Source organism: Hyalella azteca, unplaced genomic scaffold (assembly GCF_000764305.2).
Source record: "Hyalella azteca isolate HAZT.00-mixed unplaced genomic scaffold, Hazt_2.0.2 contig1933, whole genome shotgun sequence".
NCBI lineage: Eukaryota > Metazoa > Arthropoda > Malacostraca > Amphipoda > Hyalellidae > Hyalella > Hyalella azteca.
In genome coordinates this window covers 510,155-528,406 of record NW_025932225.1, presented here as the reverse complement: position 1 = coordinate 528,406, position 18,252 = coordinate 510,155, and the positions used below count along the sequence as shown (strand labels likewise).

The 18,252-nt window shown below is 35.6% G+C and overlaps 1 protein-coding gene across 1 annotated transcript in view; it reads right to left on the bottom strand.

Annotated features, from left to right (window-relative positions):
- LOC108667971 overlaps window positions 1-18,252 on the bottom strand; it is a 60,802-nt gene that overhangs the window by 20,325 nt on the left and 22,225 nt on the right. The window contains exon 2 of the mRNA XM_018155085.2: window positions 3,598-3,803. Coding sequence (XP_018010574.2) covers window positions 3,598-3,803 — 206 coding nt within the window. The remainder of the gene's footprint in view (window positions 1-3,597; window positions 3,804-18,252) is intronic.

Here is an 18,252-nt window from a genome sequence, read left to right as displayed (position 1 = left end):
TTCGCTGAATTTTTTTTTTCGACAAGTTTGGTCGCCTGTCTGATGACCCTTTGCATATTGACCCGCAGAAATTCGTATTTTTCTCTGGCATAATTTTTTTGTGAAGAGGTTTTATACTTTCATATTTTTTTTTAATTTTCATCCTAGTTATCGTTCTTCAATTATCCCGTATTGAATTGCAAACTCCTTTGTCTCTCATTCATGCTCTCTATACGTCAGCTTTACTCTACCCTTCTTCTTCTGCAGTTATAATTTAGAAAAAATAAACTACATTTCATGCCTTTTTTTCGTTTGCATGTCTTCTTTTCTTTTCTCCGAGCGAATCTCTGAGCCGCACCGAAGTCACAAGCCCCGATCCCGTCTGAAGCAGCAGTTGGTTCTCTCATTACAAAGGTTCTTAATGTCTACAGACGGCCTGAGCTGGGCGGTCATAACAGATCTCCGAACGGTCTTAAGACTCTGATTGACCCCAAACTTCTTAAGTCTCCTTAGACTCTTCACTTTAATACGGCGCTCTTCGAACGGGCGGTCGTCAGCTTGCGGCTTCCCTGAGCACTGCTTTAATCTACTGACGCTTTTTATGGGAACTTTAGCAATATTTTTCAGCCTTGTGGTGAGTTTTTTCAGAAAAATGTTTAATATTATACCAGGTTCTTTCTATAAGTCGTGATGCGTTGAATGTCCGTTGTATGAATTTGATATTGTTTGCTTGGACTTTAGACTTAATAGATTACAAGAAAAGTGCCAGGAAAAATAAAGTTATTGGGAATATTTGGGAGTAGCACAGCACGCAAATAAAATTATTAGCAACAAAAAAGTAAAAAGCTCACAAAGTTATGACTTGCTATTACTGTTTGACATACACAACTAACCCGGTAATCAGACAAATTTTCCAAGAACCGTAAAAAACTGCATGAGTTAGGCTGAAATTAACTAAAATTGTGTTGCTACTACCGAAGCTGTGACACTAGCAGCTATATGCCTTACACTGCAATCATTTTTTACAGGCTCGACTTGCATTAGAGACGAGTGCTGAAGTGATGAAATTGCATAGTACTTCGTACCCATTATATTTAAATATATAAAGTTATGTTTGAATTTCAAATTAAATCGTCCTGAATTAATCCGAGAAGATGAATGGCTGGAGCTGAAATATTAAATTAGTGTGACAAAATGTTCATGTTTTTTGTGGTCATTACCCATTCTGAAAAAAGTGAACATTTAGGATCATGTTCATAAGGCCATGTAGATAGATTTCACAGATTTATTAAATGAAACTTGAAATGGCAAGAGTGGAATTATATATAAATTTGAGAAGATTATCTTAACTAATTGAGTTTTTATTTGCCTAAAGTGGCAAATCGTAAAGTCGAACAAATTTAATTTGGTATGAATAAATAATGAACTTTTACATGCATTTTTATATGATTTGACTGCAAAAAAAGCAGTGATATCTGAACAGCAACTGAAATCGAAAACATTTATGCTGAAAAAATAATATGTTCGGTTATTAATATGTAAAAATAGTAATAACTGTTTTATTTTATTTTCATTTCCCTTGGAATAGGTCATAGAAATCTCATTAGAATAGCAATCAATTGGGCATCATAGCATGTCGACGATAGACTGAGATGACCTAAAGACCTTAAGAAATTCAAGCGCAGCCAGATTAATGTTACAAGTAGTGAAATCAATACGAGTTTGGTGCGTGACGAACTCTGTTCGCCGGTGGTAAAATTCACCAACTTGATCGATAGCTCATCGAAGAAAGACGAAGTTTAATTTTGCAATGAAACGCACAGGGATGGACAATATTATTCAGTAATGAGTAGTCTGAATTGAAAACGCACAGGGGTGGACAATACAAATCTTTCCTTAAGGAGTAGAAAGAACAAAAGACTCACAATGATGGACAGTGTTATTCAGTGAAGAGTAGTCTGGATATAAAACGCAAAGGGATGGACAATATTATCCAGTGAGGAGTAGTCTGAATAGAATAAAGACAGACATGGCAGTGACATGGCTCGTCGTATTTATCAGTTTTGTCATACGATTGCAAGATTAAATTACAATGCATATTGCACAAACATTGCATTGTGCTATTCAAGTATATGAATTATTTTTATACTAAGTTATAAAAATACCTCAACTTTACTACTTACATAAATGAGCGGGACTCATCTAAATAGCAATGCACGTTTTGCCCTTGTGTGGTCATCCTAACCAAGTTTCGCCATGGCAAAAGAACTATCAGTGCTACGTGCAACAGGTGTGTCACAATTTGAACAATATAATTCATTCATTTTATACAATATAATTCATTCATTCATTTTCTCATTTATGAAAAAATGCACTATTGTGCTCGCCATGTCCGTCTGTCCGTACGTGACTTCATGGCTTCGTCGACGAGAAAATGCGCTCTCTGTCACTCACTGCAGTGAGTACTGAGTTATATTTTTTTGTTGATGCATGCTCTACAGAACACCGTGACAATATTTATCGCACTAACTCTTGATATGACATAATGCGCATGTGACCCGTGTCCTAATTATCAACCCGTACACTCACAAGGTCGAGGTCGTAAACAAAACATAGGTAATTTCTAACGATTTTCCAGCTACTTCCTGCGTGTGCTACATCAGTAGAAGAAAGCAGCCATTAGTGATGTGGCAATTAAATATTTTGCAGATTTTAAGCTAAGATGTATACGATTTTCTTATGGTCTTTTAAAATAGCTATTATGTAGGGCTTCACGCCTGATGCATGAGTACGTCTAAATGATGTGCATTAATTTTGCATTTTGTCCATCAAATTTTGTTTGTCCAGTGATATAGTTTATTTTTTAATTATTATTACTGAAGAAGTATGACTCTAGATTTGTAATAATTTTGAACCTAGAGCTAAACAAGTGCTTGCATAAATAACATTGAAATTGGAAATAAAACATTGTAACAAATTTTGCCTGTAATTAGAGTGCTACCGTAATTTATAACTAAAATTTTACGAAATGTTCTCCGTTTGAACGAATTGCATCTATGATACACGCGACTATTTCGAACGTGATCAGGGAAATTCTAAGCATAAGGTGTCCATCACAGCAATCGATACGGAAGCCTTCTTGCCCGTAAACCCTCCTGGAGTTTGGCTACAGCAATTTAGTGATCGATGAGAAATCTGCCTTTACTGTTGCATTGGCTGGCAGCCTCAGTACGTGATAGCTGAGAACATCTTGATGGTAAAGAACTTTGAATTCATATTCCAAAAAAGCCCCAGTGAATTGTATGCAGATGAGCTAGAAATTTGGAAGCTTTGATTCATGGCCTGAGCAATTAAAAATCTTCTTTAATTTGTGGCCGTTCAGGTCATGATCTAAATTCTCTCAAAAATTGATACTATCGAGTACCAATTTTTTACATATAATCATATAAGTAGATAGAATGGGATTTGAGGAATAATTTTATCACAGCGAGCATTAACGTTTTTATACGACATTTGTATAATGTAGATGTGTTTTAAAAGATGGTAAATAGGTCCAATAATTTACAAAACGAATTTAATTCGGTCACTTTACAAATAATTTGATTAATTGATACTCACGTCAACCCAGACTCCTTGCACATCGTATCTGAGCTTGGTGGGTCTCTCGTTCGGCACGTAGCGGAAGAATTCCCGGCCTCCCTTGTACCACTTGATCGAGTAGAGCTTCTCGCCCTCCAGGTCGAACTCACACTTCAACTCAGTCGTCTCCCCTCGAACAACGTGAAGCGGTACCTCGAAGTTCCGCATCTTCAGACTGTTCACTCCTGTACAACAGGAAATATTTTTATTAGCTGAGTAGTTAATCAAATTTCTGAAACTGAGAATTTTTACAAAACATTTCCAAATTTTTTAAAACCTTTCTAATATTCATATTTACTATTTTGTTATGCCTGTGTATTATTCTTCTTTTCATTTAAATAAAGAATAATCAAGCATTGTCACAAATGAAGAACGTCGAAACTTCCTAAATTGTTTCCAAAGCCCAAGAAAATTTATGTTTCAAGAATTTATGCAATTACACATTTCACGCCGGGAAAAACTGCAATAAATGTTGTCTTCTGTCAGTTTCTGCATGCACCGCCATCAATGTCGTTTCGGATTTTATCTCTTAACTTATGCACGCAAAAATATATAGTGCTAACCTAAATAATCAGAGAAGGTTGAAAATATGCTATACTTGGTATGATATTTTTCTTCGCACCATCAGCAATATCAGAGAATATATCTTAAACTAAATTACACCCATAAATAATGAGAAGAATGTGGAGGCCGATTTTTTGTGTTTAGCTCTGAATTTCGGTTACTCTTTCGGGCGCAGACATCAGGCCAGTGGCTCATCAGTGACATTTGCATGAGCACTTGCGTGGGGCTCTTCATTTGTTCGCAGATGGGCGTGGCATTAGCATAGCGACTTGAGTGGTGGATGCAACACGCATATCTCAGAAGTATATTCGTGTATACGACTACTGATGAATGATTTTGATTTTTTATTTACTTTGGATACTATCGATCGTTTACTCAACATTAGATCAGTTTTATATTCATTCATATGGCGATATGAAAACGATGTAAATATATTTTATGTTCATGTTGTATATATGTGTCTTGACTTCGATAAACTTAAAAAAAGACAATAAAAATTTGATGAAAAACAAAAATTATGAGATAAAAGCAAATAATTATAAGAATATTCCTTGGAATTTGGTGCTACGAAAACGGAGCTGTGAGTATTTAGTCCACTGAAGCACTACAAGTCTATTTTACCTCACTGAGAGACAGGCAAAAATTTACAGCCGTTTTCCAGTGGTAACGATCGTGAACAGATAAAGAATTTTCCTCGTATTCCAAATGAACTTAGCTTATACTTCGTTCCAAAAACCAATTTCGAGGCTTGGTCTCCTTGTTTCAATTTTGAACATTCAACTTTTTCCTTGGTTTTTCGTAATTTGCCATTTCGACAAATTTTGACGTTCCCTCGAAAAAATTTCTGTACCTCAGACAGTGGCTTCTTTTCTTTCCTGAGCTCATCAGGAACGAAAGTGCGGGCCTTTGCGGTAGCGAGCAAAGGAGTCCTCATTTGTGAGAGAATATTTCAAGCTTTCCCTTCAGGTCATCTCGACACATCGGGGGCGAAATTTTCTGTCTGAACTTACAACCTGAAATACCTGCGTGGAACCTTGTTTTCTCGTGAATAGTGGTGATACATTTTGAGACCAAATTCCATTTTTTAAAGAAAAATAATAATTTTTGTTTCATGGTATTAGGAGGAAAATATAAAAAGAACAAAGAAACACTGTTTTTATAATTATTTTTGATGAATTAATAGTGTTTCTAAATGGAAAAAAATTTTGCTTTTTTTACCGAGAAATACCGAGAACTTTTTATTTCCAGCTTAATAATTGAGAATTGTTCTCAAGTTTCCTTGACGATAAGTATTCATTATTAACTAATAACCATCAAACTCTGAGTTGCATGGCATATACTGTTAAATAATTGCCAGATATTCATTAATTTATTAAATACATAAATTATCAGAATACAAATATGTCATAATTAAGCCTGCAAATATTTCGAAACAACATTGATTTTTCTTCTGTAGCCAGTCACTGTGACCAAGCCCCTTCAATTCTCTTTAAAAGTTAACACCACTCGCCAGAAAAAAACGGCAAGCGTATGCAAAAATTTCTCGGTGACACGAGAGTTAATTGTTCTCTCCTGACGGCAGAGACTGACGCTGCTACTGCCGCTGCAGTTGCTACAGTTTCGCCTTTTCTGTTCAGCATTCTGAGAAATTAATTAAACTAAAAAATAGTTAGACGATCAGCCAACAGTTATTTTATTTTAAATACCTATGCTAGTAATCCTCAAATTAATATATCGATGATAATTACATTCATAAAGATAAATGTTCAACCTTTTAAAGCCTGCCTGGACAGAATTTTCTGAACTGAGAAAATGTAAAAATTTCTTCAAGTGCTTTACTTTTATTGCTTATTGACTGTGCATGACAATAATGATTATTGATAATTGATTAAATTGATTAGTGCATGACATACTTTTATTGATTATTGACTGTGCATGACATTGACTTGGTCTTACATTAACAAACAAAGAATCTTCCTTACTTGAAAATTCACTTGATCATAATTTTGTTGCCTATTTTTGCTCAAACAAATAGTGTTCTCGTGATTTTTGGCACGCACTCTAATCTAAAATAATGAGAGCATAAACATGAGCGACGCCAGGTTTTGTGATATTCAAACTTGCGTAACGTTCTTTCCAACTAATGTTTGAATTCATTATGTATAAAAAGTATCTCGGGTATTAAGATTTATTAATATTCTGGAAACAAATGTACAGTTTTCAAGGACTTTGGTGTTATGGTAACTCATTTGTTCCAAATCACTATTAAAGTTTTATATAAATGGAAATATATTTCATTGATTGTTTTATTATATATTTTTATTATGAATTTTGTTTCTGTGATTTTACCTAAATATTCACTGCCTAGTACATATGGGGCTCAACTCGCGTTGCATGAGGAATTATAGCGCAGAATGTAACGGGTCACGTAACCTGACGAGTCCAAATATCTGTTTGTTTTAAAACGGTGCTGGCGTTTATCATCGAAAATTACATTTAAAGTGAGGAATGACGGGAGGGATGACTTGCCTGTCAGCTGAACTATTTGCAGGCATCAAATAATGGAAATATGTGGGGCAATAAATTCATTTATTGCGGATGTATGTATACATGTATATGTGAGCAAATAGTCTACGGAGTTTGACACCAAGATTTAAGTTACTTCTATCGCGATGCTGTTAAAAGCAATCTGATAATAATTTGAGTGTAATGAGAATTGCAAATGTGCATGCATAATATTTCAGCACAATATTGTAGTCATGTTAATATCAAATTATATATTTTCAAATAACGGCTAGGTCTAGTGATAGGATGAATAGCTGAATTTGTGACTATAAGTAACGTCGATATATTCTCCGACAAACCATCTAGATGAAGCCGTGAGTTAAGTAAGATGTTTGTGGCGCTATTCCAAGCCATTAGCCCAAATAGGATCACTTTTGATAAAAGTTTGCGAGTGAACTTGGCCGTCCTAATTGCAATAAAATTTTACGCGCAGGTCCTTAACAAAATGAGGCTTAGAACGGACCGCGACTTTTTTGGCGTATCCGACGCAGTCATACTTTCATGTTATAACCGGAAAGGTGTAATTTAAAATTTTGATGATGCACGACGCAGGGAAATGAGATTAATATTTTAATTTCTAGTGCTTAATTCTTGAAAAGGGTCTAAAATGTAATATTATCTTTCGAAAATGTTTCTTATTATCATGATAACTTTATATTATCATCACTAAAACATCAATAAAATATAAAGGGTGAAGTTTTACTTTCCATAATTTTTTCATTATTTTTTTCATGTTATCCCTTACGAGACTCCCATCTGTAAATTTTTTTATTCAGTTCGTTGATTAAATCAATGTAAACCTGACTCTCTGCAATTAACGAAATTTCTAAGATCGAGCCTTCATGACAAATTTGGCGTACGATGAGCTGCTATTTAATTTGTAAGTGCGAGTTAGCACTTTTATTTACACCAAAAACATCATCATTGATACCAGATTACAGAGGGAGGCCAGAAATGGCCACATGTAATCCAGGTTAATCGGATTTATACCAAATCGGGTCAGTTTTATCCGGGCCTCGGCCGGCGTCAGAATTTCTCTTTTGAATCTCATGAAAATTCGTTGGTGATTTGAGAAAAAATTAAGATGAAAATTCAACCACATAAAATATTGAAAGCATCTAAATTGATCATGGTTTTGTTTGTGTGCTTTCATAAATTATGAACTCTAGTTATTTAGTGAAACATAGATCTCTGCCTATCGCATAGTGTATCCGTCTGATTTTAGCATTCGACCCATCCATGTATATCGACAAGAGCATAATTGCAATACCCGTATGTCAGTATTATTAATAAGGGAAACATCATGCATTGACGCACCGATAATTTGAATTTAGATTTATCATAAACTATATTTACCATTACTCTTTGAGAAAATTTCAGTAAATACAGAGAATTGAATGATGAAAAATAAAAATAAATTTTTTGATGGAATTGCAATCAATACAATTATTTAGATAATCTTCATTTTATGGATTTGAATGAATTAAATCTTAATAAAATGTATTCGAATGAAGTACGTATTGAAATAAAGTACGTAGTAAAACGTATTGAATTGCAGTATTAGATTTGACGGGTTCCATCGCAGATTGCTATGGATTTTGATTACTTGAGAAGTTTACAAATATATATCCAATTTCTAATCTAGAGTGCTATAAATAATGAAAGATAATGTTTCAGTTTGCGTACAAATTTGTAGAAAATTTTCTGACGTGACTTTGGCTTTATTCAAATTGGTTAATAACATTTCTGGTTTCTTACCATTCCAATATTGTTACCTGATCGGAACCTTCTACCGGATCAACTCAGTCAGTTTCCAATCTCAAAGCGTGACGTCGAAATCCACACCTTTTAACTAAGGTGCGACGCTTAGCGATTTTTAGCTCCAACACGAGCGGGAGCGGATTGCTGTGCTCTCAGGTTTATGTCGATTAGGCAGCTTCCTAAAGTTAACAGAAGAGCGAAGTTTTACAGGCGTCGATGGACGGGGCGCCGAGTCGAGAGAAGGAATTGGTGAAAGTAGGTATGGAAAGGGAACGGAATGGAACGGAGTGAGGTAACAGAGGAACATGAAAGGGAAGTTACATGATGAGGAATGTGAGAAGGTTGGCATCAGATATTTGGCAGATTTTTTAATTAAAGGTCTTATTGTTTCATGATTGTTGAGGTAAAGAGTGAATGCAGAGGTAAAAATGAGATTTATCTGGGAGGTCGAGAATATCGTGAGAGTAAATGACTGCTATTATTTCAAAGTGGAGAGAAGCGCATTAAAAAGAAGCGTTGGAGTTAACGATGGCCTGAAAAGTGAAATATCACTGTGTGGTGAGACGTTTATTGATTAGAGAGGGCGGGATTTAATGCGACTCGAAAGCTACAGAAAACTGAAAATGAATTATACCTAATATATAGTCCTGAAATTATTGTAAGCGGCTGATATCTGGTAGATATTTGACTATCAAATTAGGTAAAACTAACTTTGGGGGGACAAGTTTTGAATACATCTTCATAATACTAACAGATATAATAATGATGAAAAAATAATATTTACTTTTGAAGACAATTATGCACACTAAAAGAAATGGCAGTTTAAGTTTTATGATACATTGAAAATTTATGATGATTGAATACCAAACAAAACGATTTTTTCCAATGAAAAACATGTTTCCAATTTTTTTAGTAAAAGAAAATTTACATCAATCATTTAAAGTTGGCAGGACTGCCAAGTTTGATGGTTCACGACCAAGCTAAATAGCGGGGCACTAAATCGACGCTAATTTATCTTGAAATCCAAACTTCAAGTCGCATTTAATTATGAAAGAGCCGTTGTTCCTTCCATCGACCTGCTGAGTGTTGATTAGACGCCACGCCTGGCCGCCTTCCCGTACACTCAGGAAATCAGTCTCGTTTTAATGCAAGAAAAAATGTTCTCTCAGAAGCTTATGCTCGAACTCAATCACTGCAAGTCTTAATTCACGACCCGCCCTCAGTGAGGCATGCAACGTGTGATGAACTACCTTGAATTTATACCATGCACGCATTATGCAAGTTGTGCGGTAGAGGAGTATTTGTAAATATAATTTAATTCTTAAGAAAAATAGTTGAAAACGAGTAAAATATTGTGTATTTAAATAATTTTTTATTGTAGTTTAACTTTAAATCCTAATTGATGCAAGCAATGATATTGGTACAAACTTGAAAAAAAATATTCGCAGGAGCCAAAAATCATCATCTAGGACGTCTATTTGAATTAGCTGGTCGAAACTTAAATTAGAATAAGTACATTATTGTTGGCATTTTTAATGCCGTAAAATAGGCTGACGAATGATAAAATTTCGACAGATTTTACTACACAAGAATCGTTGTTAAAAAATTCCTGACTGAAGTCAAGAGTTTATATATATAATTCGCTGCTGTCTGTATCTTTAACATTGTCATTGGCTTCTTGTATGCTAGACTAAGTGAATTACGAGTCGCATTCAACTTTGATTACAGAGACATGGAATTTTACCAAGCCCTTCCGCCAACAGCAATGGAGAATAAAAATAATGCCAATGCAGGCCCCCCATGCAGGAAATAGTTGCCATTGGATCGTAATTGCCGATTTGGATCTTCGATAAAGCGACGTTAGTTTTCAGCAATTGTCTTGATTCGCTATTCAAATGTCGACATGTTTGTCCCTTTGAGATCTCTTAATCGATGGAGTTAAAGTGTTTGGGTTTTGTTCTTGTTCCGTCTAAGGTGTGATTATGTTCAAAAATAGGTTAAATTGCCATGCATTCAATGAAGCAGATCATAGTTGGTGTCGGTAGGAACTGGAAATGTCCTTTCCATAAAGCGATTACACTTAACTGTCCTGAACATTTTGAATGCTCGAGAAATTTTACCAGTGAGAACAACTACTGCATTATGTAAACTGTAGCAGTCATGATTTTATGTAGATAACCCCCCGGGACTGAGGTTGACGTGTCGACGTTCTAAAAAAAAACATGTTTATTCAATTGCTCTTTTCACCTCGAGAATAAATAGCTGTGGTGGTTTTGTTAATAAATAATTAGCTGCGGTGTTTGAGTTGCGTTAGTTGTGTTGAGAAACGATCCATGCTGCATGGCGTAAGTGTTTGAGCTGCGTTGGTTGAGTTGAGAACGTTCATGCTGTTTGGCGTAGGTGTTTAAGAAAGGCTTAGTATTTAAACGCTTTAATTGGAGCGGAGAAGCGACCCGGCGAAGCGAGCAAGCGGCAGCAGCAGCTTAGCTTCATCTGCGGCTAAACTAGCAAAGCTCATTTCACGGGTGAACAGACTAGGGCACTCCGAGGAGTTACTACTGCTCGCGTGGTGGTGTGGTGGTGTGTGTGGTGTGGTGTTGTTGTGGTGGTATGGTATTGAGGGACGTAATAGAGGTGCAGGAGGTAGTTGAGAAACGAAATGATGGAAGTGGAATGTTCGTTGGAGTCGCTGTGGTTTGCAGGAGCCAGGAGGTGGTGGTTGAAAGAGGAGTGGGCGATTTTAGTGTATGGAAGAGATGTATGATGGAATCTAGTAGTCATGGTGATGGCGGTGGTGCGGTGTGTGTGGATTCAAAATGCCGATGCAGGGATGAATGTATATTGCAGTAAAACAATTGTCGTACGGGGTGAACAATAACATTCAGTGAGTGAAGACATTTATGCAGTCAATATTTATAGACCCAAGTTGGAAAATATGGCTTGTATTAAATTTTGTACGTTTTTGTAGCCCATAACTGTAGTGTAGTTTTTGGGGACGGTTACTTTTTGAAGATTTGCAAGACTGGAAACAATTAGACACACGGCACACTCTCAACGACGAGCCGCTGCGGCTCACTGAGCAATTTTCGTGAAAGCGTCGAGGATATGGTGCCTAAAATAACGGCTAAAATAAGACGTAATATAACGCCAACTTCTTGCTTTTAAAGTGCAATTGCCAGCCATTTTGTCACTCATGAAAATTTACTGTTAGTTGTGCGGTGGCAGGTGATGGGCCTACAGAAAAAACTTTTGAAGTTACTCAATTTTTCTCAGGCATGAATTAAAAAAAAACTCGAGTAAAAAAATTAATTTACTTTCTTATTAAATTATGAGTGCTGGTTAGAGGAGTTTATTTAGACTTGATCCCGATGCCTCTATAAGTGGTGTTGAAATATACAAAGAAGGATCAACGTTTTTTTGAAGCCGAATTTACCATAGGCTGATTTTATTTATAAGTCACAAGTATTATATTGATTTTTAAATCTGTTTTCTGTTTTATATTATTTTTCCATTTCATATAACCATGTTTAGGTACCATATAGCGAAAAGCTAACTGCACGAAAATTCTTTTGTACCATTAATAAAACCAATATTTCTAGCAGAGATTTTTTTCTTTTCAAAGTTTTCTTCACAAAGTTTATTCCTTTTTGTTAGTAACGAAAGACATAGAGAATTCCACTCGATTAAAATAATTAAAATATTAAAGGAAACGTTAATTTTTAGATGTGCTTATTCTCATGATAACTTATGTAATTATAGATTCTTGGGAAGCAATATTTTTAAAATAACAGCAGCTTTCAAATTACGAGATACGCACTACACACACACACACACACACACACACACACACACACATTGCGTGTTGCGTGTTCGATGTATAACTTTGTGGGACTCTACTTAATCAACTGATGGTACATGTAAACAAGCCGCTACATTCTAGTGGAGTCATAACAGGTGCTTTAAAACACATGCAATTACTCAACGCCGTCTGTTGAGTAAAAATGTGGTAAATTTCTATTTTTTTCCGACACAAGAAATTGCTCGTTAAAATTCAATTGGATTTTAAAACTGTAGGCAGTGAATGGATTATAAAAATGCCCCTTTTTAATGACTAATAAAAGGTCGTGCCATGGCACACAGTTGAAGTAGATTGTTAATTAAATTTCTACTACGTTATTCAAGATCTAATATAACATTAGTATAGTATAAGAGAAACAATATCACTGATATGAAATGCGTACAATGGTTCATTTAAAGTGAAAATATCAACTCACGATGCTACGCATTGTAGATATTGGATAGGACTGCAAAAAAATGTAACTGTCGTATAAATCATTTAGTCCGAATTAGATTTGAATAGATGTGATGACGACATTGAACTGTCACGATGCAACTTAGTTATAAATGGACAAGTATATAATTGGCCATCAACTGGATCTCAATGCATCCGGGAACACAAGATTAAACGGAAACTATTTTTTTGTTACGTGGTTGTCCCTCAAAAATACTGGTAAGCATTGCTTACCAAGCATTTAGATTCATTGATTTATCTAAACTTTTTAACTTAACAAACTGTATTTTTCACAGACGGCCACAGCGCAGAGTTGCAAGAATTTAAGCATGAACAGCAAATTTATCTACAGAGGTATCTTTTCAAGTGTGTGTATCTGGTGAGCGTAATGTGCAATACCACTTTAGTATAATATATGCAAAAGCAAACAATGTGCCGTCAACGTGCGTGGTTTGGATGCATAATTGCCATTCCAGTTGCCATGGAACAATCGTTGGGCTTTCATCAAATAAGCGCGCGCTGCAACATGTGAAGGAATTCATCATGAGCTTTCAGGGGCTTATCAAGCCGAGTGTTTGAGCGAGCAAAGTCCAGGCTGTGCGAAGCAAATTCGGGACCTGTGAGGTCACCACGCTTGTAGGATCAACTTTCGTATTTATGTATGTGTTATTCATAGGCTTTTTAAAATAGGCATACCATGTATGATTTGTGTGAAAAATTTTCCTCCTTATTCCGATTTGAATTAGGAACCAAATGACCAGGTGGAAGAATCTATCAAAATTCATCTAACATGAAAACTAGATTTTAGGTCTTAGTTTATTTATTTCATTGTAATATCTCAAAAGAACTCCTGAAGCAATCAGGGATAAATTCTGTAATATAATAACAGGACTTGTAAATTTCAAATAATAGTTCGACAAATGACCCGTTTAAATAAATAATTAACATAAAAGTTGTTGAATTTCGTTAAAGGATTGTTGAGAACTGTCACCAGGGCCATTCACAGGAGGTGAGGAAATTTCAATTTTAAATATTCTGCATTTCCGGAAAACTTTAAATCAACATAACAAACAAAGAATTAAAATAAAAGTTTTCGTATTCCGTTTCCATCAGTTAAATGTAAGTATAAATAACGTACAAACATAAAACGTATAAAGTGAAACTAATCACAAGACGAATATCAAATAAATTTTTGTAGACGCGCCCCAAGATCTGTGCTACATGAGCCCCAGTATCGTCTCCCAAACGCACGTAAGGCGCAATGGCAGCAGCAACAGAGCTCTATCAGAACCGCCTAACAACAAAGCTCAACGGAACCATGTCTGTCATTGCATATTCTGACTGAAGTGATGCTGTATAAGAGCTCGATCTGAGCAGGCCTATGCTTGAGTCTCTGCCTCGCACTCTCCATTTCTCACATTCACTCTCCTGCCTTCGCACTCTCACATTCACTTTTCTGTCTTCGCACTCTCTTATTCTCACATTCAATCCCCTGCCTTCGCACTCTAACATTCTCACATTCAATCCCCTGCCTTCGCACTCTAACATTCTCACATTCAATCCCCTGTCTTCGCACTCTCACATTCAATCCTCTGCCTTCGCACTCTCACATTCTCACATTCAATCCCCTGCCTTCGCACTCAAACATTCTCACATTCAATTGCTTCTCACTCTCACATTCTGAAATTCACTTTCCTGCCTTCGCACTCTCACATTCTCACATTCCCTCTCCATTTCTCACGCGTTCTCCTGCTCTCTAGTTTCTTTTTCTCACTCCTCCTCACACATACGTCCAAAATTACAGATCGCTTATTCGATTTTCTACATTCTCATTTAAAAAATATTTTTCATGCTGACACGTAAATTTTCTTGTTTGTGTCGTCTCCAAATATTACTTTGGAGTGAATTGGTTTGCCAATGAATAAAATTCTTTTTCAATAGGGTAGTTTCTAGGTTGTATGCTATTGGTCAAAACAAGATGATGATATCAATAATTTTTTAAATCGAAATACAAGTTCAAATAAAAAATTTTTCCGCTCAACACTCGCACCAAGCAAATTGAGTTACATGGTCTGGCTTCTCACTCTGTTTATATAAAGAATTAGTTACCATTTATTGCCACCAACTTCTCTGCTCATAAGCTTCTTACTCAATAAAATCCCTGCTACGGAAAACAAGTACTATACCGTCGCATACAAAAACATCTGCATTAACATTCATTTTATTTACTGCCCTTCTAACTTTAGTTTTCATTTAGAATCGAGTCTTATTCCAATTTAAAGCGTTTGAACTTCTTTTCATCACACCTTAGAGTGTCAATGAAAAAATTTAAGAATTAGTAATTAAAATGATCCGAAAAATTTTGTATACATTTTAGAACACTAAGCCAGCTCGCGGTTTTGGCTTAAAAAAGTTCGTATCTTTCCTGCGATGTTTTCGGGCTTCAGTTTCATTTTGCCATCATGGCGGAAAATAATTGAAGCCAAAAAACTGGATAGATTGTTTGTTTTAAATTGAATCGCGTTGCATGTTTACTATATGAAACCTATACAAGTCGTTAATTTTAATCTGACTTTCACGATTCACTGACATAAGAATTGTGTGAGTGTATGAATATAATTCAAAGCATGGAATTAATAGACTTGAGAATTGAGTGATCATAAACAGTCTTGAAAATTACACTCGTGAGCCTCATTAACATCGTATGTTGTTGCAATGCATTTAATGAGACGACGTCAGCATATTTGTCTGACGACGACATGGGCTAAATTCAAGATTTTGGCAAATTTGCTTACAATTTGAAATAAATGTATGATGCACTTATATAACTTTCTTCAAATTATTCTTTTAAAGGTTATTTAGAACTGAAGTTCTCGTAAGTTAAATGACCTTAATTTACATAAAAAATGGCGTCGTAAGAGGATAATAATTACACGCAGTTAGTTTCCCGGAATGTTTACGAATGATGACATTTATCCAATTCTTGAATGAAGGCAATTCTTATATTGACAAGAAAAATGTTTCCTACTTTTAAACGCATGACTTTCTACAATAAAATGAGTCATGCTATTCTTACGGCTGCCTCAATGCACGGGTGTAACTACGGACTGTAACGTATCTGACATCCAATCGGTCACCTCTACCTCCTAGCATGACAGGAACAGGAGAATTAAAGTCAATTGACATCATATATACTTTCATACGACAGCCATGAGAACATACTATACCTTGACTTAGGTGATTTGAAACTTTATGACACATTATTGCCGTACATACAAGCCTGATGCTCCAATTTATTTTAAAAGTAATTGCAAATTACGGTGATTTTTGTCTACATGTTACCTAGCCACACTTAACGTAATGTATGTTTCACATAAACTTTCTTGCATTCTGGAAATGTTTCACGATTTTTCAAAATGCATTAATAAGAATTTAATGGTCATCCTACTTTCATCTAAAAAATTTTGCTGTCGCTGAAAGCTCCAAGGAACCGTGACTCACGATTGAAAAATTTTTCATTGGAGTGAAAATATATCACAAATTGTATTTTTTATTTGGGTGGCACGAAAGCAGAGTAGTCTTCTCTCATGCAGCAGAAAAACTAAGCAAAAGCAATTCCCTGAATCCATTTGACCATGGGTTCGGCAGAGACATTCAATGGGGCGTTAAGATCATAATCCTGGTACGGGTTTTTTATCAGGTTAGTGGAAGCGGCGTGGAGGTGCCTTACTTTGCGCCGCAATTGCCAGGGATTAGGGACGCTCCAACAAAGCTTTGTTCGCAGCTTCATAGTTTGCATGAGCCTAACATATTGGCCAGGCTTCGGTCCAGATCAACGCCCCAACCCTCGGGACAACCGCAGCACGACATCCGAATATTTGCTAAGTCGTATCGTGCTCGAGGTAAAACGTGGCAGTGACTCCACAAACTACATCCAACACTTTTGACATGCACATGCACCATTTACTACCAACAACCGAAAATAATTCTTTTTTGAACATAGACTAAACAATTACATTGACAACAAAATATACAGATTAACAACTCGGTTATCAGATTTCAGTGTTTTTTTTCTCTGTGCGTTTAAATAATTTATCGTTGGTGTACCCATAGTGGCGAATGGCGTGAGTTTCTAAAGTCGATGATACCAATTAAAAGGACTAGAAGTATTTCATAATATTTCATAAATCTTCACATGTTAGATTCACGCTAAACATCTAATATTTTTTGCAAAACAATTCTTCGAGGGTGAAAAATTTGCAGCATATTGATTTAAATATAATTGGTAGGTCCATACAGTAATTAATATGAAAGTTAAATATTCATTCATATTTTTGCTTTAAGATCGAGACAATGAAATTTTTCAGTACTTGGAGAGACATTTTCTGAGAAAAAAGTGTAAAATTAGGTTCCGAGTCTCGAAATTACTTAGTCGAAAAAACTAAAGCACACAAATTTTTATAAAATTTAAAAGGCAAAAACTAATACTGAAAAAAATTACACTCATACTATTTTTGTTCTTCGCCAATCCAGCTTTCATTACACTGGCTAACACCTTCATTTTCTTTCACGTCTCAAACATTGTTAAGGATGTTCTTGTAATAAATTGCTTATAATGAGCATTATTCGATACAGCGACATTTAAGGCTTCCAATTCCATTAACAGTAATCCACATGCGACATGAAATTTCAAATTCGAATTTGTGTACTACTCATAAAATAATGATTTACCTAAACATCAAACATAAATTAACTCAAGTCGATTAATAGATATAAGATAGAATAGGATGCGAAATCCTCCCATCATTAACAACAATCTGTTTCTATTTGATTCTACTGCAACCAATTGCTAATTCTGAACGAAAGATTCATTGAAATAATGAAAATGTAAACGGATCAATAAATTTCGATAATGAGGGCGAGATGCGCTGAACGCAGTGCGTTTAATATGCGCTAAATTATGACAGACTGCGACACGGCGGAAGCGCGGCACCGAAACGGCGCTGCACTGCGGCAGTCGTGAACATTTCCATAGTTTTTCGTCCAGGTTATTTCTATGGCGAAAAATTATTTTTCTTGTATATTGATGCGATGGAGAAATAACGTTATATTTGAGTAAGGTTTTTCACTCGATGAAACTTGTTTTCAAAATCCTATGCGTCATGGTTAATTACATTTTTTGTTTTTAGAATGACTCATTTTTAAAATCGAATTCATTTCTCTCATCTATAAATAATATCGGTGAATAAGATGCATGTTCATCAATCACTTTTAGATTTTTTCACTGTTCACAGCTTGTTATACAACTCCCATATTCGACTGCTCACTGAAAAGCCTTATGGGGAAGTAGGGGAAAGCCCCCTAGAGAGCTAAAGAATTGCATAGACGGCGACAGTGTCGTTACGCGACGCGATGTCAGTTCGATAAGGCCGCTGTAATTCAGTTTGTCACTT